This window comes from Pelmatolapia mariae, linkage group LG15, assembly GCF_036321145.2.
Source record: "Pelmatolapia mariae isolate MD_Pm_ZW linkage group LG15, Pm_UMD_F_2, whole genome shotgun sequence".
Lineage (NCBI taxonomy): Eukaryota > Metazoa > Chordata > Actinopteri > Cichliformes > Cichlidae > Pelmatolapia > Pelmatolapia mariae.
The window spans coordinates 21,858,765-21,882,618 of record NC_086240.1 but is presented as its reverse complement, the minus strand read 5'-3'; the positions used below and the strand labels follow the sequence as shown (position 1 = coordinate 21,882,618).

At 40.0% G+C, this 23,854-nt stretch overlaps 1 protein-coding gene across 2 annotated transcripts in view; it reads right to left on the bottom strand.

Annotated features, from left to right (window-relative positions):
* The window catches only part of fam184ab (family with sequence similarity 184 member Ab), a 196,148-nt gene that overhangs the window by 40,298 nt on the left and 131,996 nt on the right, over positions 1-23,854 (bottom strand). For both annotated transcript variants that reach the window (XM_063494619.1, XM_063494620.1), the window contains exons 14-16: positions 18,504-18,716; positions 4,856-5,009; positions 1,542-1,669 (exon numbers count right to left, since the gene is read on the bottom strand). In XM_063494619.1, coding sequence (XP_063350689.1) covers positions 1,542-1,669; positions 4,856-5,009; positions 18,504-18,716 — 495 coding nt within the window. The remainder of the gene's footprint in view (positions 1-1,541; positions 1,670-4,855; positions 5,010-18,503; positions 18,717-23,854) is intronic.

Here is a 23,854-nt window from a genome sequence, read left to right as displayed (position 1 = left end):
ATCATAAGGTGATGAGAAAGGAACTCACTGTGCTGGGGGTAATTAGAAAGATTTACAAGTGGTGCTCAGAGGGCTGCCTGCAGTGTGGTGTGTGTGCTTGTGAGCAGGTGGTGTATGAGGCGTGCTGGTAGCATCATTTAACACTGACTCCATCCCACTGAATTTCTTTGATTTTGATTTCTTTGAAAGTAATTTTGTTTTTAGAGGACTGTGTGACCTAGATTACTAGATTAGTGTCTGAATGTTTTATCACTGATTTTGTATTTGAGCATGGGCTGTATACTGAAGATGGATGGTGGCTGATCCATCACAGCTTCACCAGCTGATTAATGAAGTCCTATTCTGAAGCCTTGAGTTTTGCATTTTGGCCACCACCACGTTGGTGTGTTGGAAGAAGAAGTGTCCATATTTTGACATGATGGTGGATTACAGGGTTAACGATAACCTGCTTCACACAGACATACAGATGTCTGCTAATTAGTTAGGGCTAGTTAACAGACTTGATACCTCTATGAAGTGGGAAATTAACAATAGAGACAAAAACCAGCCTATAAAACATGTTTTACTGCAATAAAGTTTCCATAAAGGAGACTATAAAGACCCGACCCATCTTCAAGTGCTCATTTGAGGAAGTGCAACTTTTGGCACTTCTTTATGGCCCATTTATCCTCACCATGCAAACTGTGCCAGATGAAAAAAGCGACATCATATACAGAGGGCGATGTTGCAAAAGTCTGAAAAGAAAAAGACTTGGTACCTTTTTCTCCTCTCATACCAGCGCTGATGTGCAGACTGTGTCTGAGTGGAGACACTTATCGTAATGTGGGGACTATTTCCTCCCTCAGTGCTGGTATAAGTGGTACGGAGCTGAGGCGACGTCACTGTTTGCAAACAGACCAATGTAGTGAGCTTAACCGAGGCTGAATTCTTCAGCGCTAACAGTATCCATTTGCTTTGGACATGAACACTTTCTTGGGCTGTAAAAATTCAGTCTATACAAAAAAATAAATAAAAAGCTTCCACAAATCAAGGCGACACCTTTAAATTGCTCATTTTGAGTCAATAGGTATAGCTGGAGCTGGTGCATAGTCAACATTTCCTCTTGAAAAGCTCCTTATTTTTTAAGCACTTTTAACATTGATCCAGCTTGTCCTCAATTATTTTTTTGTTGCTCAAGTAATCAATTATATGACTAATCACCTCGATGTAACCTCGGGCTAATTTAAAAACTTGGTGAAATAAAGAAAAATCCATAAAAATATCAGCGGCCTGTGGCTTTGATCCAAATTAAATGGCTCACCGGTGCACATAAGTCAAGCCGGGTGTGTATGACAGGAGAATGTAATACTGTGTGCGTCTAATCTTCACTGTGGCCATGGAAGAGAGAGAATATGGTAAAGTGTTTTGAGGATTCATCCTTCACTAGATGCCCATTCATCATATAGCTTTGTTGCTCGCGGTGGTGTGGTGGCGGTGGAAATGAATGTGGTTGGAAATGCTGTTGTGATAAGCCAGCCCGTCTTCAGTAAGTCTCACAGTACCTGTGTCCGGTTATTCTCGATCGTCTTCTCCAGCTCGGCCTTGGCGGCGGCTGACTCGTGCTGGTGGGTTTGTCTCAGGTGTTCGATGGCTGACGCGTGGATGTGGTTCAGCTCCGATCGCAGAGAGGCTGATGGAAAAATATGATCGAATACACGAATGTCAGGAGGTCACATTTCATTTGCACAGAGCATAACGCACATGATGAAGCAAAGCTAGTCTGCATATTTCAGATTCAGTGTCACCGGGCACGCAAGACTTACTCAGAAAGCTCCTTTCAGCCTTTTGTCTATTTGCAAAAAGAGCTCATTACATCCAAAGGCATTCTTACTACATTACTTTTTTTTTCTAACTTTGCCCATAAAGAGAATGCCTCTGCTGCCTTTACCCGAGTGGCCTTTAATCCTCACTTCAATGAACACCTTTTATTGCAAACAGTCTAATGGCTTAGAGAAGCATGGTGAGGGAGCACACTGCTATTAGCTTTGAAAGAAAAAAGAAGAACAAAGCCACGAACTGCACATGATTTCTCTCTGCAGTTCAAAACCAGTCAGAAGACGGGCAAACAGAAAAAAACAGAACATGCGAATACACACGTATAGGGATACGATAGAAAAAAAGGTAAGAGATATAAGGAGGAACAGGTAATAAAATAATATTATCGCTGGAGAAGTTAGAAATCGATGGAAGGAGCCTGCCAGTGTCAGGACCATGACATAGAGGTTAATGGAAGACCATTCATCACAGCACAGTACTGGTTTGTTGGCACCAAATATTTGGTGAGGTTGAGAATTTACTTCACTTATGTGCTTATATGGTTTTGTTAGACTTTAGATCCTTGTTGATGTTTCATTTTACTCTGTTGTCCCTACACTGCATTATAATGAGAAAATAATAAAGACTAGATGTTTCTCCTGTCAAATAGCGACATTAACGTAAGACAGAGAAATGTAATAATGTAGTCTGTGATGAAAGAATGTCTGTCTACAGTCATGTAAAAAACATCCATATGTCTTGTGTTCTGAAATTACAGCTATTATTCACGGAAATGCCATTTCTATAGCACCGAAGTGCAAGACCAGCTATCTAAATGCGCTTTAATGTTGTTCTACAGTGGGGAGGAAAGACTGTCTTTTGACAGAAAGAGATCAGACCCAGGCTTGAGGAGGGGTGGTTAACTGCCACAATCGATGGGGATGGTTAATTGAAAAGAGACGACAACCAACAAACAGGACAAAACACAAACTGTGAGAGAGCAGGCAAAAATGATCACCCATTATTCTACTGCATGACTTTCCCTCGGACCAAATTCTGAGTGTTTTATTGAAACAGATATCTTCCACAGCCGTCCTTTTTCACTTCCGATGTGTTTCCACTAGTTGGAAAAACTCCATGAGGTTCGGGGGAAGGAGCCGCCTGAACAGAGCGTGGAGCAGGCAGTAAACATAACCAAGACTCACTAATGGTGAACGGACCAGGTTACCAGCTGCTATAGTCCAACACATTCTGACATTAACAGAACGTTGTGCCAGGGAGCTGGAAAGTTACAGATTTGTGTCCTCACAAACAAAACTGGCTCAAATGTGTGATAATGTGACCTTCTCATCTTTTCCAACTGTTCTCCGTCTGCACCAGCTGGGAATCCTTGAGCTGTGCTGATGTATCACAGAGAGGCCTGTACAAGTATATCTCACAAAACTAAAATACTGTGAAAATCTTCATTTTTTTTCACTTTTTAATTTAAACGGGTAAACTTTTATATATTCTATACAGATTTATACATTTAAAATGAATAAATTAATACTTTCTTTGTTTTAATTTTGATTATTATGGCTTATAGCTCATGAAAATCTTAAAATATCTTAAATTATTTCATTATTTCATTTGAAGTTTGAGTAAATTAAAATTTAAACAGGATAAATACTGCGTGATTTTATGCTTCATCTGCTCACGTGCTTTACAGAGATGCTGATTTCTTTTTCCAGTTGGACTTGCTCACAGTGCTGTCTGTGCTCCATTCGTCAGCCAGCTCACTTTTCAGAAATTGCACAGTTTTGTATTTTGAATCCTTTTTTGATAAAAATGAGAAAATGTTACAATAAAACTTATAATGGATTTGTGAGTTTTTTTCATGAGCTTTAAGCCAAAACCAAATCAAAATTTATAAATATGTAATAAATGCAGAATACATGAATGTATAAATCCTGAAAGAACTAACTTTTTCCTGGACATTCATATTATTGTAGATGCACTAGTACAGATGGACCCTGTCGCACACTTTTGCCTGCAGACTGGGGTCAGGTTACAAAAATTGGGGGATGCCAAAACAACACTGTGGCGGGGTGTGGCCTGCAGCTGCAGAGGAGGCGTGGTGCAGTGGGTTCAGGGGCCAATGCCCGGGAGGCTGGGAGGGCAGCTGGGGCTGACTGGCTTATTAGGCTCTCCCGTTATCAGGAGGTTGCTGGGACCAGAGGAGAGAGTTGCACTGGGAGTTGGTAATCTCACTAGAGACACCGACCCTGTGACATTGTACACGTGTTGGGTCCTTTTGCCAAACTAAAGCTCACAATGCATTTACATTTCAGAGAAATCCAGCTTAAAAATATATTTTTTGAAAAATAATTGTGTTACACTATAGAGGATAAAATATTAGCCACAATAAATATGGCAGCCCTAATTTTCCCTTTAAGTCCTTCACTGCCACTATCTTCTTTCACTCAAGACTTTCTTCTGAAATACATGGATCTGTTTAGCCCCTGCTGCATTTTTTCCATTTGGCTTCTTCTGAAATAACCACCAGGAATCCATATTCATAGGTGTGTGAAGTCTCCTTTATGTAGACACAAATCAGCTGCCACAGGGTGTGTTTGAGGGTTTCATAAATGACTTCCAGTTAAGGCTGTATATAGTTTGGAATAGCACTTAATGTGGCAGTATGAAAACAGAGCGAGACAGCACAGGGGGAGGATCTCATGGCTGAATTGAAGTCCTGCCAATAGTCTCATATTCAACCTACAAGTATAAACACAAATATATTCACATTTGTGTTTATACTTGTAGGTTCTACTTAAACATTCTTCTGTTCTTTCTATAGTTTCAGCTCAAACTGTAAAATCAGTGCAGACTCTGACTAAAAACTCTCCAATCAACGCAAAATATACTTAAAATTCATGGGTGGGTTAATTTGTTTTTATGTATGCACCCACACACAAACACAGAGCAACCAAACACACACACACACACACACACACACACACACACACACACACACACACACACACACACACACACACACACACACACACACACACTTTACCTAACATGGCTTTGCCCTCATCTTCCAGTTCAAAGCGGAGCGTTTGCAGCTCCTGTTCTGACTGCTGTTTGAGCGTCTCGATGCTCTGGCGGTGAGCCTCTCTGAGAGACTGCAGCTCTGCATGGTGATGGTGGCGGAGACGCTCCTCCAGGTCCTGATGGAGAGATGAGACAGGTGGGTAAAAAAAGGAAACAGAGGAGGGTGAAAGAGAAACAAAAAGAGGTCAGGAAAACAATTAGAAAGAGGGAAATGGAGGAGTGGGAGGACCAGAGGGAGACCAGCGACAGGAAAAATGCAAGAAAATGAACAGTATAGGAGGAAATGATGGAGTGGGAGGGAAGAGTAAGAGGCAAGAGGGATAAAAACAATGAAATGGAACAGTGAGAAAGAAAGAAAAAGGAAACTATTTTATTTAAAATCCTCTATGAGCTGAAGGAGAAACTGACCACTGAAGCATCAAGAAACACACTATTTATGCTGCACACTGCACAAATCGGGGTCACCTTCTATGTCTGAATGCATCATAGTGCACACGCTATTTTCTTACATTTCTTACATTTGAAATGTCAGAAAAAATTATAAGTCACTCTGCTCTGGAGATGTGATATTAAAGAACGCACAGACAGTTTTCTCCGTCATATTTCAAGTCTCATAAACACTTTTCCTAAAAGGTTTGCCGTTCCTGTCCAGAAGTGCTTCATATTCATATTGCCGCATATTTCCATCTGCTTTGGATGCTGGAAGATCGTTCTGGTTGCCATTAGTTTGCAAGAAAAAAACCCATCCTGTGTGCAAACACTTGCCAACTAGCTACTGAACTTGGAAAAGTGCGGCACACACCAGAACTAAAGTGTTCACCGTCACTGAACGTCGTTCTTTATTGGTGCAATCAGCATGTTTCAAAACACCCAACTTTCACTTTGAAGGCAGACAGTCTTTGTTTTCTGTTTGTGTCACACTGCTTAGGTATTACATCACTATTTTAATGGCAGATACACAAAGCTAAGGTGTCCGTATGGATATTAGGCCTAAAAATGGATTGGCGCATCCCTACTCTTCATCCTTCTGCGTGCAAACATGGAAAACTGGAGATGGGGTAGAGGTGGGTTTCTAAGAAGCTTGCAGATATATCCTGACCGATCTGACAAATGGATGTTAAGAAGAGTATCAGGTAATTTCCCAGGATTGGAGCTCACATCATGTCCTGCTGGAATTAAATGGAATTTGAGAAAGATTAAAAACTCGTTTATATTGACAGAGAGAGAAAAACTGAGTGATGTGCCATCAGATTCTTTTGATAATTTTGCTGTTGTTGTGCTATGAAGAAGGAACAGGCACAAAGACATTAATTAGTATTTAGGCTAAAGGCACCAGTCAGGCAGTCTTTGTGTACACTTCCAATTTTCAGGTTTTCTGGAAAGTTTTTGGCACGTTCAGCGTCTGAAAGCAAGAGTCTCAACTATTTAATTAATAAAACAATAAATATGTTCATTTTGTTTCATTCAGCTCTTTGATTTCCACTTTAGTTTCCAAACAAGAACTTAAACAGTTTAAACAGAAAAACATATTTGACTATTAGCAAAAACAACTGACAAGCATACACAGCATTAGCATCATGCATTAGCACTGTTTACTGGAGGGTTGCCACAAAACAAACACACACACACACACACACACACACACACACACACACACACACACACACACACACACACACACACACACACACACACACACACACACACACATCGTAACATCAGTGAAGACCTACTAATGTTACGCTGCTGGCAGCTGCGTGTTTACTCTGGCAGAAAAGGCTGTTTTTGATGTGTGAGTATCCACACTTTGTGCCTTTCTAGCAGCGGTTTATAGGAAACATGCTTTTACTTCTTTGAGAAATAGTCAGCGCTGCTGTTGCTGTCAGGATTTGACGTCTCTGTGTCAAACGGCCATTAAAGTGTTTCTGCAATCTATCAGGAGCCTCATTTCTGTTTCCAGAAACAGTCCTCTAAAGTTATCATTGAGATTACAAACACAGGGTACTACTTAAGCGCTATTTTTCAACATGCAGGTATAAGTTGGTACAATATGACTTCTTTAGAGATTAACAGTAGTCATTGTCAAGGCTTTTCTAAGCTTACAGAGGTGTTTATGATGATGATACCTCTAATTTACAGAAAGTAGCCTCCACCTAAACTACTTCTTTTGGCTTTAACTACAGGGATCACCATAGTGGATTGTCTGCCTCCATCTCACCCTATTCCTAGCATCCTGCTCTGTCATACCAACCCTCTGCATGTTCTCCTTCATGACATCCACAAACCTCCTCTGAGGTCTTCCTCCTGCCTGGCAGCTTCATCTTCAACATCCTTTGTCCAGTATCCACTATCCCTCCTCTGCACATGTCCAAACTATCTTAGAGTCACCTCTAACTTTGTCTCCAAAACACTCAACCTGAGCTGTCCCTCTGATGCACTCATTTCTAATCTTGGTCAAAATCCTAACAATTTCAACTCTGCCATTTCCAGCTCAGCCTCCTGTCTTTTTGTCAGTGCACTGTCTCCAAACCATACATCATACCAGGCCTCACTATCAACTTGTAAACCTTCTATTTCCCTCCTGTACTATCCTTCTGTCATAAATCACCTCTGACACTCGTCTCCACCCACTCCATCCTGCCTGGACTCTCTTCTTCACCTCTTTTGTGCACTGTCCGTTGCTTTTGATAATTGAATCCAGGGATTTAGACTCATTCACCTTCTACTCCATCCACTTTCAAACTGTCTCCCTCTTCATTCAGTATTTTGTCTTACTTTTACTGACTTTCATTCCTTTTCTTTCCAGAAAAGCCCTCCACCTCTTCAGGGTCTCTTCCACTGCTCCCTACATTCACTACCTATCACAGTGTCACATACAACCATCACAAACCTCATAGCCCTTAAGTGAAGTATGAAAAAGATGGACCACGTTGCTCGCTCAACTGTCCATCATCTAATCTGAGAAACTCCAGCGCGTCTCTTTAAAATCCAACTCTTGAACGTAATAAAACTTTTAAACACTTGACTGTCTGATTAGATTTTTGGTTGAATTTTTGGCTGCCAGATGCATTTGGTAACACTTTATGTTCAGGTCCTTATTGTAAGCATACTTAATAGGTATTTACACGTCCATACATGTCAATGTATAGTACTTTTTAATAAGAGAATTTAAGTGCTAATCAAAATGTAATAGGGTTGCCATGATAGTAGAATTTCAGTCTCGATTTCTATACCCCCCAAAATACTCAAACCAATGAGGGCAAAAAAATGTCAAATAAAAATGAGAACAATACAAGTGACTTTTTAAATTTATCTGATGTAGTTCAAGAACCTCGATATAAAGTGTTAAATGTTCTTTCCAACTCTGGACAAACCACCTAATCATCTTTGTCTGAAATGGTATCAAGATAACTAACCCAGCATGACAATAAATAAGGAAAATGTTGATACTTTTTCTATCAGCAGTCGTGAAATATTGGATGACGTTCAGATCTCATTTGCATTGTTGCACAAAGCGTTAAAGCACACCACGGTTCACACTGAGTTTAGCTCGTTTTTCTTTGTCAGTGAAATGTTCAGGTGCCATTTTGTAAATTTTAAACCACAATCCATCAGCGAGAATGATCTAAAATGATATTCAAATGAGGCTGACAGAAACATCTGCATTTTGATTCAGCAGTGTGTAATGCCTTTGGGAAATGATACATGGATTGAAGAGATGCTTGAATATTGAAATGAGGCTCGCTCTGAGTTGGCGGACAGCAGCCCTGGTTATTCACTGTTCGACGGGGCTCCCATGCTGTTTTTATGGTAACCCTTCAAAAGCACCAAAAGCAGCGCAGTGCATTAATGACTTAAGAAAGAAAAAAAGAAAAGAAATAACTGCTATTTATATCGGATTCAGTCATTTATCTGCTATAACAGGGCTCTCTGTTTTCTCACGATGAAAAGCTGCTTCATATTTTACATAATTTTCCTATTTGCACTTTAGAGCAGAAGAATCACATTAAGTCCTAAAAAGATAACGTAACAATCCTCAGCAACTTAATAAAAGGCAACATTATTCTGATTAATCTCAAACACAGTCTGTATATCAATGATGGATGAAGCCAGTGTGATTTAATCCACTGGGTATGGAGTCCACATGTTGATGCCTAAAATTTGGTGTTTTGGTTGCCACCACAGTTTTTTTTCTACCAAATCTACCAAACAGAAACCAACCACACAAACAAGGGACATAAAAGTCTATATCCAGACCAAAGAACTATAAAACAAATTGACTCGCTAAACAGCTGATGTCAAACTATCCACCGAAGCCAAAACCATTTTTGTACTAACTTGAAAACATGTTTGCTTCTGCTGTAAATTGGGGCATTTTAACATGTAAGTCTGTGAGTACTCATTCACTTTCTGAGCCTGCCTCAAGTGGCCACTGAAGGAACTGCAGTTTCCAACACTTTTAACCCCTCAGCCATGATTTTCACATGTGATAAATTGAGAATGATGCAACATAACTTTTTCAAATTGATACCAGTGGTGCATCTACTAAAAATCTTCGACATGTTTGAATCTCAGCTACCTCAACCTCAAGGATCAAGGTCAAGGATAAACTTTTGTGAAAATAATCTATGGTATAAATTTGACTCTTTTTTTTTTTTCCCCCCAAATTTTTTTTTTTACCATACTGCAAGGATTTTTATTTTGTTGTCTGGTTGTGTTTCATCGACCTTTATGTAGCTAACCTGACGCCATGAGTGAAGTAAGCGTTTGGTATAATCTTGGCACAGATAAAAGAATAGACATGCAAAGTGATCTTCAAGATTTTGTAAGCTGAAATCTTCCAACACAAAAGTGGTGCACACTTTATGCTGCCAAAAAGTGTGCACCACTTTATGGCAACATAAAGTGGTGCAAAAAAGCATTTTGACTTAACTGTAATCAGAAGCCACACCTAGAAGTTAATTAAAATATTTAAATTGTAAAAATACTCTATTTTTAATTCAACTTTTTGTGTTTTAGTTCAGATTAACAAAACAAAAATCTGAAAAATGTAGCCTGTATATGCTCAGTGCCCGGCCCAAGAAGGAAAAGCAGCAAAGACCTCTTTCACTCAAATATAAAAGAGAAGCTAGGTCGGAGGAGGGTAACAAAGGGGCTTGCAGATAAATCATGGAAAGTCGGCAGCCTACTTTACTATCGTGTCCAACATGAGACACTACACTACACTCAATTTTATACTTCCAAATAATCTATTTAGGGCCTCATTCATTCCCTGTCTTCCTTTTTAAGATTAGGTGTTGGTCCACTGGCCCTTACTACTGAAAGACTTGAGCAAATCTTAAGGACTTGATTTAATCCATCTAATCCTTGCCTAAGTATTCTGTTTCTCTTGAACACATCACAAAACACAAGCTCTACAGTTTGACTTTGAAGTAGCACCACTGCAGTTTTTTAAGATCTGAGAGAACCTTTAATTATCATAGATATTCTTAGTGTTCTTCACTGAGTTCATATGTGCAGCGAATCCTGTATGAGTTTTAAAAGCCACTAATCTATCTTATTCATCAGTATTGATCATTGTTGCTTTTGTGCCCCGAGTCAGTAAAAAGCATACCTTTTATTCCTTTAATTAAAAGGAGAGCATTAGTTTCTCCTAACTGCAGTGAATCCTTTAATTACAAACTGACTGAACTGTTGTTACATTCACCTCCTCCCCTGTCTTGTCTCTCTGTGCTGTTTGTGTGTGAAGGCCTGCTTCTTCAATCTTCTTTCCATTACCAAGCGGTCAATATTTGTTACTTTTCTGGTGGCTGAATCCATTTAACAAGTAAAAGTGGTGATACCGAAGAACAAGAGCTTCGGGTAAACATACAAAGACATGAACTGAGAACATTGACCCTCAGGTTTTGTGGCAAACTGATTCAGCTGCTTTTAGTGCAATTCTGAATCCTGACCCCGAAGACCACTGAGAGTCCCCAGGTGGAGAACGTGAGGCATCTGAAAGGGATGTGGCTTAAAAGCCTGTCTAATGCGCATTCAAGATCTTAGACTGTTGAACAGAATCTTAATGCCTAAACTAACCTGCAGCCAACACAAGGGTTTTAAAACAGGTAACATGTTCGGACCCTGAAGCTGCTGTAATACGATAATGCTCACCTTATTCAAAGCTTTTTGGACCAGAGAACACCACCTGACTAGTAAAAAAGGCCCTTTTCGGTGTTTGACTGTGGGAAATGACTGCACTCTGTGGTTATTCCAGAGATGATTGAGGGGATTTTGGTGATTTTTTTTTTAATGCAGGACTTGAAGCTCAGATCAGATCAGGAGAAAAGTAGCACAGGTGATATCTGAACATGTGCACACTAACTTTCAGCATTCCTCATAGATAATTATTTCACTACATAAAGAATTATGGCAGAAAACAGCAACTCTCGTGGCTGGAAAAAGAAATCTGATTGAATTGAAGCCAGAGAAAACGACCCCACCAGCGACATTTTTGTTGCTGACTGGGCTGCTACTGTACAGGAAGGGAGGTGATCTATTAGTCAGATGGTCAGTGGTGTGATCCCTGGCTCATACACTCCATCTCTTGAAGTGTCCTTGGGAAAGATACAGAACTCCAAATTGCCCCTGGTGAATTCATTGGAGTGGGAATGTGTGTGTGATAAGTAAAAAAAAGGTTAACGGCAGAATAAAGTGCTGTGTGGATGGGACATGTCCAGAAGTACTTCTATTCTCTCAGAAAGAGTAGAAAAGCACTACATAAGTACCATAAATCAGAAACATTCTACCGAGGCAACTCTGAATAAAAAATATGGGAGCACTCAGAACTAAAGATAGTGCTAAAGGTGTGCATGCTGTTTTCTGTTGTGGTGACCAGTAAAATTTAAAGTTCAAATAATTCTAAAAAAAAATTTACTATCTAATTTAAGTGTCCATTTATGGTAACACTTGTGTGGCACTAAACAAAACCACCACCAACAACAACAAAAAAACCCAGAGTGATGGTCAAATATCTGGTCAATCTCCAAGGTAATGAACAAATTAGAAGAAAATCTTGATTCACAGGCACGACAATTTACATTTTCACAGTAATCTTAAAAGTCCTGTGTGAACTAAGTATACCCAATGAGCCAGTAAATTATAGAACCACTGTGGTCACTTGTTTATGCACAGCTGATCAAAGGTCCCACCACAGGATTTCAATTAGGTTGAGGTCTGGACTTAGTCTCAGTCAGTGTAGTAGATTTGCTGTTGTGCTTGGAATTATTGTCCTATGGTGTGACTCAATGTAGACCAAGCTTTAGCTGTCAGACAGATGGCCTCACATTTGGCTCTACAATACTTTGGTATAAAGAGGAGCTGGTTGGCTCAGCGACTACAAGGTACCCAGGACCCATGGCTGCAAAACAAGCCCCGATCATCAATCCTCCACCACTGTCCTTGACAGCTGGTGTGAAGCATTTGTTTGTCTCCACCTTGGTCTTGTCTATCCAAAGAGCTTTGGTTCAGATGTCTTGTGGTTTATTCAGATACAAACTTAAGCCATACTGTCCAAGGCTTTCTGCCTGCAACCCTTTAAAACAAGTCATAGTTGATCAGACTTTTTCTAATGATACGCTTATTATGAACTTTAGTATTTAACACACCAGCTTAAGTCTGAGTCTGAGATGTAGCTTTAGGATTTTTTGCTATTTCTCTATGCACTACACGATCCAAACTTGGGCTGAAAGTGCTGGAAAGACTGTGACCAGTAAAACTGTCAGAACCTCTGCTTTTACAGAGATGGTCACATTTGCTGATGATCAATCAATCAAGTGCATTTGATTAGAGACACATGACTAGTCCAGTGAGGCTGTTTAACATGTAACCCTCTAAATTCCTATTGAAGCAGTTAGTGTTACTTTTCACAGGACTTCATATCTTGTGTGAAAACCTTTTTACATGACTGCATCAAGAGGAAGGATTTATGTCAGTAAAAAGAATAACATCAATCCATCTGACAGTGATATTTCAGCCTGGATGGTGGGTGCCTGCAATTTTTAAAATATTTATTTGAATTAATATCTACACATCCTTTTAAAAAACACCACTGTTGAAGGTGAAATCATTCTTTCCCTTAGCGTGCAGACAAGAGAAGGCAAGCAAGTATCGGAGAAATAACTAAGACAAAAGATAGGAAATTCCATACACTGTCAATTGCCTCACGCTCATTCACTGCTTCTATTTGCAGCTTTTTGTTGCAGAGAAACTTTGGTTATTTGAATGTGTGTGTATGTGTGCATGTGTGTATATAGCAAGGATTTGGAACAAATGTATTACTCCCTGGATATAACTTCCTGTGAAGTGTGAAGAGATAACACCAGACAATATGAATGTACCTCTCATCACCCCCCACCCCCCCGCACACCTACACACACACACACACACACACACACACACACACACACACACACACACACACACACACACACACACAGACAAATCATCCTTCAAATGCCTCCACACGGGATAATTGAGTTTTCTCTCCCTGCGCTCCCGACAGAAACATAAACACCCCGTCACCATAAAAGCCCTCCATAAAGCTTTTAACACTTGGTTTCCCAGCTTATTAACTAAGTCTGTGACAGAGGAAGAAGTACTCTGAGCAACAAAAAAAGTGGTCAATTTTGTGGGTATAGTGAGCAAATATGTACCAGTGCTGTGTGCGTTTGCATCAGAGGAGAAACAAGTGGAGGAGGAGATGAAGATAACAGAGAGGAGCGTGTTTGTTACAGCAGTCAGTTTGGTTTACGGGGAAATAATGAAGACTGTCGATTTCATAAGAGCTGTGTGACTCACTGTTTTCTATCCTTTACACACACACACACACACACACACACACACACACACACACACACACACACACACACACACACACACACACACAGTCTCATACAAATGTGTACTGTGGGAAATGCCAGAAAGACATCATAAGGACGCTGCTTCCTGACCTCCATTCTACTTAAAGTATTAATACAATTACAGCGTCCAAGACGGAGACGGGATTTGGAATTGTGATGTAAAACTGATCCAAATTGACCTTGACTGTGAAATGGACGGATTAGTGCTGAAGAACATTTTCTTGGCACCTTGAGGAGAGGGTATGTTGTGTTTATACTTGCATGTTTTTGACATTATAAAGAGGAAACACAGAGCTGTCAGTAGAGCTACTTGATGCAGAGGCTGTCTGCTGTCAGTCAGGGCAAGTAATGATGGAGATGAGTCACTGCCACTCTACACTTGACTCTGACAAGGCTCCACTGCATTCAAAAGTCAAGTAAGACTTCTCCTGAGGAGCATCTCTAACTGGCTGAGAGGATAACATGAGTCTGTAAGCTCACGGTTCATGTAGTCGTTTAAACTATTTACATTGAATAACAGCATGAAACTTTTCAGGAATGCAACATTTTACATATAAAAACTAAAAGTTCTTATTATGCTGAAATGCAAGACTACGTTATTGCAATGAACACCACTAAGGCAAACTCAGTCTGTTTCAGCATAAATAAGAGAATATTTTAGAAAGAGAGCTACAAATAAATCTAAGTTTCAGAGTAGAGGTTAAAATGAAACGCTAGTGTGGCAGCATCTTCTTAAACTGCACTTCTTGCAAATTTTAAAATACTTAGGTGTCCCCTGAGGGGGGGGGGGGGGGGGGGGGGGGTAATGGCAAAACCCCATTGGGCGTTTTTTTAAGGAGTAAAAATGAAGTAGTCTTGGACTCCTGCTGCATATGGAGTTAATTAAACCACTCGTATCTATTTTCTACAATCTCTGTCTCTCTTCCACAGTGTGCTTTTGTTCAGTCTTCCTCCCCTCACCCACAACCGGTCGAGGCAGATGGCCGCCCCTCCCTGAGCCTGGTTCTGATGGAGGTTTCTTCCTGTTAAAAGAGAGTTTTTCCTTTCCACTGTCGCCAAGTGTTTGCTCACATTTTGCAAATTTTTGTATTCTTCTCTGTGTTATTGTAAGGTTTACAAACCTTCACTAGTCTGTGTCAGCGACTGCTATCAGTCTGGGTCTGACCATGACTGTTTAGAGCTATCCTACCAGGTGACCTGTGCAAAGTGATCACCCAGAGATTGATGGTGTTGCATCCTCAGTCTCTTGTCTATGTCACCATTCTTTTTTTTTTTTTTGCAACACCCTGTCTGGCATAGTGAAATCTACATAAACCTAGATAGTTTTGTAGCTATAATTGAGAGGTGTCACACAGAGGCAATCATAAAACGACTCTTTTATAAAGTGGCGAGCTGAAGGGATGCATTCACTGAACATGTGTGTGTAACAGTCCTATTAAAATGTGGCTGTGGAGAATGGGCAGATTGTTATTTGCTGTTTTGTTGAGAATTACTCATCCAAAGAACATGACTGAGTCACTAAAGTCATCTGCCACAGGAAAACAAAGACAGATAAATGAAAACATGTTTAAACCATCAGAATGATCTTAAAAACATAGAACATCTTGACCAGCTCTCACTTTTTAGTACCCTTGTGTTAGTCTGTTTGAGTTAGGGTTAAAGTTAGAATTAAGTTTAAATTTAGGCTTAGATTTAGCTTAAAGGTTTAGCACTTAGAGATAATAAACCAGATAATAAACCAACTAATTCAGAACTGAAGAAGGCCCAGTGGTCTTAGAAAACACACTTTTTGAACTAAATAGAAATAATAATGCACTGTATTCGGTGATTGGGGAACATTGAGTGCAGAGGACAGTGTTCACTGATGACTGCTGATTGATGCTCCATGCAGAGCAGAGAGACGTAGGGGTCCCGAGGGTCGCTGAGATGTATTATTATAATTACTGTTTTATTTCTCCGTATGTCACCCACATCCTTTGTTTTAATTAGCGAGCAGTACACGCTTCCCAACAACATTTTGTATTAAGTTCTGTATTTGTCTGCAGGCCTATTGATCTATTTGAGCTGGAAACACTCTCTGTCAGGAGCAAAATCAATTTCAAATTCAGCTTTCAAACAGCAAACACAACGGCAGCGATTAAAAAGTTTTTGCTCTGCAGTGTGTTATCATTGGTCTCTTTGTCTTCACAGGGTTGTGCAAAGGGATTGTAATGTGGCAGGTCTAGCAGCTTGTCCATCCAAAAAGATTGAAATAGAACATAAACTATTATTTTCATGTAATTTGCAATGAACAGAATGTGTCTATTGGGCTGATCAGTCTACTGCTCATGGTACTGATTTGGCCCGAGTCTGTGATGCAGTATAAATCTTGCCAATCAGACTGCTTCATGACACATTTTTAGTTTTATTTCCTTTCCATCGTTAAAACTTACAGGCATAGAAAAAGAAAGTTTTCAGAGGACTCTATGTACTTGTTAAAAACTTAAGTACACCCTTACTGCTTTTATAAAAATAAAGATGGCAAGTAGTAGCCAGTAGCTGCTAATCAGAGGCACTTGATAAATTGATTATCAGCAAGTGTGAAAATCTCTAAAAGCAGAAAATGTTGCTCCTTGCTGTACTGGAGCTTCAGGTGTTGTGTAAACACAATGCCACAATTGTTCTATTAGTGCTAAATTCACCCCAATGTCAGAGAAATTGCAAAAAACCCAAGAGCTACATCACAGACTCTACCGTACAATTAGAAAAAGACTGAACAAGTATGGCCTGTTTGGAGCAAAGCCTCTTCTCTCTAAAAAGAACTTGGCAGCATGGCTTAAGCTTGGAGAGCTGTATTTGAACAAACCGTAAGACTTCAGTGCTTTGGATAGACAAGACCAAAGTGGGGTGATGATATGGGTTTGTTTTACAGCCACAGGACTTGGACACTTAGCATTGACTGAGACAACTCTGTATACGCTACCTGTGTGACAGCTCAAGCTTGGCCCAAACTCATGCAACGGGACAATTCAAGCACAGCAGAAAATCTATAACAGAATGGCTAAAAAAGTAAAGGAATCAAGGTGTTTCAATGGCCAGGTCAAAGTGCAGGAGCTCAACCTGACTGAAATGCAGCAGTGGGACCTTAAAAGAGCTGTGTATAAATGAAAGCGTGTAAACCTCAATGCCTATAAACGTCTTGGACAGAAGAATGGACCAAAGTTCCTCCACAACAATGGGAGAGACCGATAAAGTCACACAAAATGTATGTCTTCTCTATTCTGTTCAGTACAGGATTGTGACTTGGCAAACTGCACCTTATAAATGTACAGTGTGGTGTTTTTGACCTGTCTATCGATGATATAGATATAGATATAGATATAGATAGGAACTGAATGGGGATATGGCAAATAACACTGCGTCACGCCAAGTTTAAGCCTATAGCACAAGTCACCATCAATTGCAGGATCTACCAAGGAGATGCTTTGTCCCCACTGCTGTTCTGCACAGGCCTGAACCTCACTGACAAGACTGGCTACGGATACCAGCTACAGAATGGAGCCATCATCATCCACCTCCTCTACATGGATGAGATGTAGGAGTGAATGAAACACTGATTCACTGATCCACACCACGAGGATCTACAGCAACAACACTGGAATGTCAGTCGATCTGGGGAAGTGTAGTCGGATGGTAACAAAGAGAGGCAAGGTAGTCAGAACTAAGGGGATTGCACTACCAGAAGGCGATATTGCAGAAATTGAGGACAGCTACAAGTACTTGGGAATCCCACAGCAAATGGGAACCACAAAGACGCCACTAGGAAAGCTGCAACCACCAAATACCTGCATTCAACTGAGGAGTCAGTTGAATGGAACAAACACGATCTGGGCTATCAACACCTACGCTCTGCCTATGATCAGATATCCTGCTGGGATAATAAGCTGGCCAAAGGAGGAGATGGAAGCCACTGACATCAAGACAAGGAAGCTTCTGACCATGCATGGAGGGTTTCACCTCAAATCCAGCACCCTGAGGCTGTATGCTAAGCGAAAGGAAGGAGGTCGAGGACTAGTGAGTGTCAGAACCACTGTTCTGGATGAAACAACAAACAACCATGAGTACATCAGGAAGATGGCCACAACTGACCGCATGCTCAGTAAATACCTCAGGCAGCAGGAACCCGAGAAAGAAGAGGAACAAGAGAAGGAACCATCATGGAAGCACAAGCCCCTGCGTGGCATATACTATCAGCAGATAGAGGAAGTGGCTAACATCTAGAAATCCTACCAGTACATGCTTACATGGCAGCAACTTACAAATCCAACCCTGCTTTATCCTGTATTTTAAACTAAATGTAATGTACGAGGTTAACATAAAATTATTTTAAAACTTGAAATCCAGACTATAAACTTTTCAGGAAAATTTTTAGTAGCCTCCTTTTCTCATTCTCAGATGTATCTCTTGCAAACAGAAGAGTCGCCCACAGCTGCTAAGAATGAAAGTTTAAGGAACTTACTGCACTGGCTTCTCTTCTCAGACCTGAATGCTACGAGCATAACGATTGCATTCATCAATAATGTGAAAGGAAATTGCAGAGGAGAAACAGACCGCTATAATGTATAGATATAGGATTTGAATTTTTTTTATCAGAAAGAAAAAAAGCCAATGAACCTTTGACAAAAAAGCTCTATAGCAGCCTTTTTGGGTCACTTTAATGTCTGTTACCTTCAAATCACGTTGCCTGGCGTGCTCCATGTCCTGCATGGCGCAGCGGTGGGCCTCCTGCAGACGCTGCTGTCGCCTCTGATGCTCCGTCTGCAGCTCCTCCAGCTGCATCCTCAGGTGCTCCCTCTCCTGGCTGAACTGGTGCTGTAGCTGCTGCAGCGACGACTGCGACTGGGACAGCTGCATCTCCAGACTTTGCTTCAACAAGGATATCTGCACAATAATAAGAACAATACATATTGCAGTGATTGTCAGTGAGAAGGTTGAAGAAGTCGCTGCCTCTAGACCTCTGCATACATAATTAGTTGGATAGAAACCAGGTAGGTGGTCCAGGAAGTGCAAGTTCAGGCTGTCTCAAGGAACTGCATTTTTACATGGCAGAATAACAAAAAGGTAGAAGGTTGGGGTTGGCAATCAATTTGCCTTAAACAAATATATACTCTCAAGGCCTCCAGCAAAAGAGCTTTTTGCTGTGAACATAGCACTAAAAGCAGGCAGCAGTGTGACTCACGAAATTAGCCTGTCTAGACAGTTTAGGATTTTGAATTCAAGTGTTGAGATAAGTACGACCTTGCAAAAGCTGCTCTGGCAGCACTGTATGCAACTGCTGCCAGGTCAAAAAACACATTCTAATCAGAAACCCTGATGAAGAAGATCGACAGTAAACTTTAGGGGCATCAAACTCATTTAAGGTCACAGGCCCATAAGTTACTTACTACACAATTTAATGCCAAGTAGGCTGAGCCAATAAAATCACTTAAAATAACCTATAAGAAACACTTCTTGAAACCAAACCATCCATTCACAAAGCAGATGTTTGGAATGTGATCAGAAAATCTTTTAGAAAGGCTTTATAAATTCAAAAATGCTGATTTTAATTTAGGCAGTCTCACCCTCAAGATCGTCTTCTTATGCACTCACAGACAGCTTGTAGTGGGTCTGCGGTTTCTATATTACTCCCTGAAAGTTGTGCTCTGATGGTGTGCTTCTTGCACACACACAACTTCTCTTCCTCTTCTTGACCTAAATTTCATGTAGGGGGTCATTGTTGAATTTCTATTATTGTAGCTTTGGTGATCGTGGCTCAAGAGTTGGCAGTTTGTCTTGTAATCGGAAGGTTGCCGGTTTGAGCCCCGGCTCCGACAGTCTCGGTCGTTGTGTACTTGGGCAAGACACTTCACCTGTTGCCTACTGGTGGTGGTCAGAGGGCCTGGTGGCGCCAGTGTCCGGCAGCCTTGTCTCTGCCAGTGTGCCCCAGGGCAGCTGTGGCTACAATGTAGCTTGCCATCACCAGTGTGTGAATGTGTGGATGACTGAATGTAGTGTAAAGCGCTTTGGGGTCCATAGGGAATAAGTAAAGCGCTATACAAATACAGGCCATTTCCCATTTATATTATTGTAGGGTGTTGACCTTACAATATAAAGTGCCTTGAAGCAACTGTTGTTGTGATTTGGTGCTATTTAATAAAACGAAACTGAATTGAACTCTGAATGTGTGATCAGCCAAATGAAAATCAGTTAAGACTTCTGACTTTCATGGACTCATTCTCAGAATATTGTGATCACACCCCTACACCTCTTTACACAAGTTTCAGGGTAAAGATCTCACAGACAAACAGGAGCATTTGTACCCTGAATGTGCAACTCTGCTCTATGGACTGTGAAAGCTGAACGAATTATCCGGCTTTGAGCTTTTAATTAAAAATACAACAATACTTTCAAACATAATCGGAGAAAGTGTTGATAAATCCATCATCTTGTGCAGCCACTTGCAGATCATCGTTTCTGAGATAGTAAACACAACAGGAAAGACTCTCTGTGATCTAAATAGAGTAGCTTTGCCGCAGGAACTGCTTCACTAATTTGGAAATTACATTATCACTCAGACATGAGTCACACATTTTTTTGCATGGTGGCAAATCTTTATTAGCAGGCACATATGATTATATATGCTGCACACTGATTCTGTATTATCTAAAATTTACTTGCTCATATAGCTTGCAAATTGTGGACTTACTCAGTGGGGAGGGTTGTTGTATAATAGGTGAAAACTTGCATAATGTGTTAAACAGTTTCCACATTCCCTAGATTTATACACATTGGCATCCTTGTTTCAAACATTGATGTCCACTAAGGTTAAAACAGGGGCCTGATTTACTAAACTGAGAGTGGAAAGTTTGTTTGTTTTATCTACTAAGAGTAAAAGGTTTTGTGTTTTGTTGCTGCAATTTTGAATAGTTGAATTATCACCTGGTGATTATGTAACCAACATGAAATGCCACTTTTATAATGACAGCCCACCACTTTAGGGACATTTTGCATGTCATGTCAGGCATTTTAAACCTTCTGTGCCTCGTTTCACTGTGTTTTGTGCCAGCTGTAAAAAAAAAAAAAAAGGTCATCACAAATTGCCAACAGTGAGAGTAAATCCTGGACTGATGGCAGTGATTTTGCATGTCTTGCAATTATAAAGTCAGCAGTGCCGACCTCTCTAAGTAGTAACTTTTTGGGGTTTTGGGGTTTCTCCCATAAATCCCGTAAAGCTAGAACCATGTACTAGAAAACAAAGACAAATTTAATTTATTTAGCTCATTTCATTATATGAAAACTAAATCTGCTTAATACAAAATATTAAGACATGAACCCCTCCCCCCCAAAATAAAAAAAAAAAACTACTCTAAATTTACAATGCCTTAAGGGAGTGAAAACTGCAAAACAGAACAAACAACAACAACAAAAAATATTAAGAGTAGGCCTTTGTGAACAGAAGGGTTTGGAGTCTGTTTGACACACAGATTTAGTTGATCTCAATTTAATCAAAATTTTATATTGCGCTGGGAGCCATTGAAGTCATTTCATTACTGGGGTAATGCAGGTAAATTGCGGGTAAAACAGAGACCTGTAAGGATTCTGGCTGCTGCATTTTGGACAAGCTGAAGATGTCGATGATGTTGATCATTTGGGAAATCCTGCAAATAGAGCGTTGCAATAATATAACCTACCTGATTTGAATGCATGAACGAATTTCTCAGAGTCAGTTTTAGAGAAGATTTTTCTAATCTTAGATACATTTTAAGTTGTAGAAAGCAGTTCTGGTAACTATAATGATGTGGTTATCAAAACTGAGACCACTGTTTAAAATGATACCAAGGTTCGTGACTTGATCACTGTGTTTTAGAGAAATGGATGATAGATATGAACAAATTTGGGACCACAAGTATTTCTGTCCTGTCTCTGTTCAGTTCTAAAAAGTTTTGAGACATTCAGGACTTAAAGTCATCAATGCAGCTTATTGGTTTATGAATAGAGGTTAGATCATAAGAGGGAAGTGGTAAGTACAACTGTGTGTCATTGCTATAAGAATATGAGGCTATATTATGACAGTACCAAGTGGGAGCATGTAAAAGTTGAACAGTAATGGACCAAGGACTGACCCTTGAGGAACCCCAATTGAATTTTGTATTTGAATGGATCTAAAACTGCTAATTAAAACATAAAAAACTTCGACCCTTTAGATACGATTAGAAGCAATAATGTGTCTGACCTGTTAAACCTACTGAAGCCTTTAGTTAGATTATGATATGGTACAATTATTAATTACTAATAGATCTAAGTTAGTTTTATTGGGTGGTAGTGTGATTACAGCACATTTAAAAGAAACAGGGAAATGCCAAACTGGAGAGAGCCGTTGATAAAATTTACTAAAAGATTTGTAAAACAGTGAAATACAGATTTGACAACTTACATATATTAATTTTGTATCATTTTTGCTATAGCTGGCATTTTTGAGAAATTTCTTGCTCACAGTTGTCAGATAGACACATATAATGGAGGTTGGGATTAAAAACCACACTGATTAAGCTTTTGCATGAGTTCAATAAGGAAGATCTGTTTTCACTCATCTACTCGCTTCTAGTCTGCTGTTATTATGTTCTTTACTGTATTCAAAGATTCAGACGTGTAGCCCTGTATTATTTAATGGTAAATAGACTGATTCTTATATTTTCTACTCTTCCAGAGTATTCAAAGCGCTCTACACAACATGGGACATTCACCCATTCACTGTCTTCTATGCTTTTAAGTGCTTGCTAACTACCATTCACACACATTCACACTCATCGATGCATCGGAGAGCAACTTGGGGTTAATATCTTATCAAGGATATTTGGCATGCAGACTAGTGGGAGCCAGGGATCGAACCACCAACCTCCCGATCAACAGATGACCTGCTTTACCTCCTGAGGTACAGCCATACAGCCATGAGCTATAGTGTATATGATAATATTAGACATAATATTATAACATTTCCCCCTCAATATTATCTTACTGTGGTGCATTTTGTTTGCCAAAAATGAAACAAAAAAAAACAGTGAACATAAGTTAAAGATGAAATTCACATGCAGCCAAATTCTTCTTCTTGTTAATCATGAAGTTGATAATCATGAAGTGAAAATCTGATATTGTGACAGTGATGGTGTGGATGCCACTGACCTTTTTTAATTTGGTTTTTCATTGAGATTCAAAGCGGAGGTTTTCAAGCATTACCAAATCTGCGTTTGAGTGCAAAATTACCCGCATATATCATTCACATTAGGCGTTATTTACAACGACACTAATATTTTCAATGCTTGTGCCTTTTGAAAACACACTTTGGAGCATGCTGTGCATCAAGGCCTTACTGGCACTGACATCTGCCATTTGATTTCTAAACAGCCTCTTCTCCATCAGTGCGTATTTGTCAAGAGCCTGACTGCTGCTCTGATTTGGTATTGGAGTAAATAAATATGGTTTAGCTGATTGTGAGGTGCGGAGCTGCCACATTAATCACCGATGACAGCGCGGGCATGTTGAAGACCAGCAATTAATGCAAGAGACATGCACAAACAAACAGAAATAAAGCTGTTGATTCTGCACGTACGATGACCACAGGAGAGCTTAGTCATGCCACATTAATATTACTGTGCAGTCATTAGCTACAGCAGCCGGCTCCGGTGTGCGTTAAACACTAACACATAATGAATATGTGAGTCTGTGTGCCAGTGTTGGGAGGAAATCTGTGAGTCTGGCACAGACAAGCCGTCACAGGCACAACATACACCTAGAAGAGAGGTAGCTCTTATTGCTTCAACAATGTTTCGCCCATCATATTGATTTTCTTACCACTGGTATAATTACAACCACTTGACTCCAGGCTGTGGGCATTTTGTGTTCAAAAAGGTCTGTTGATTGTAAGTTGAAGATTAAACCTTTAAATCTTTAACCAGTATTGTCACGTAACAGTGCTTTAAAGAAACACTTGGTGTACAGACTACGTGATTTCTTGTGTTAATAAAAGCTGTTAGTTTCTTGCT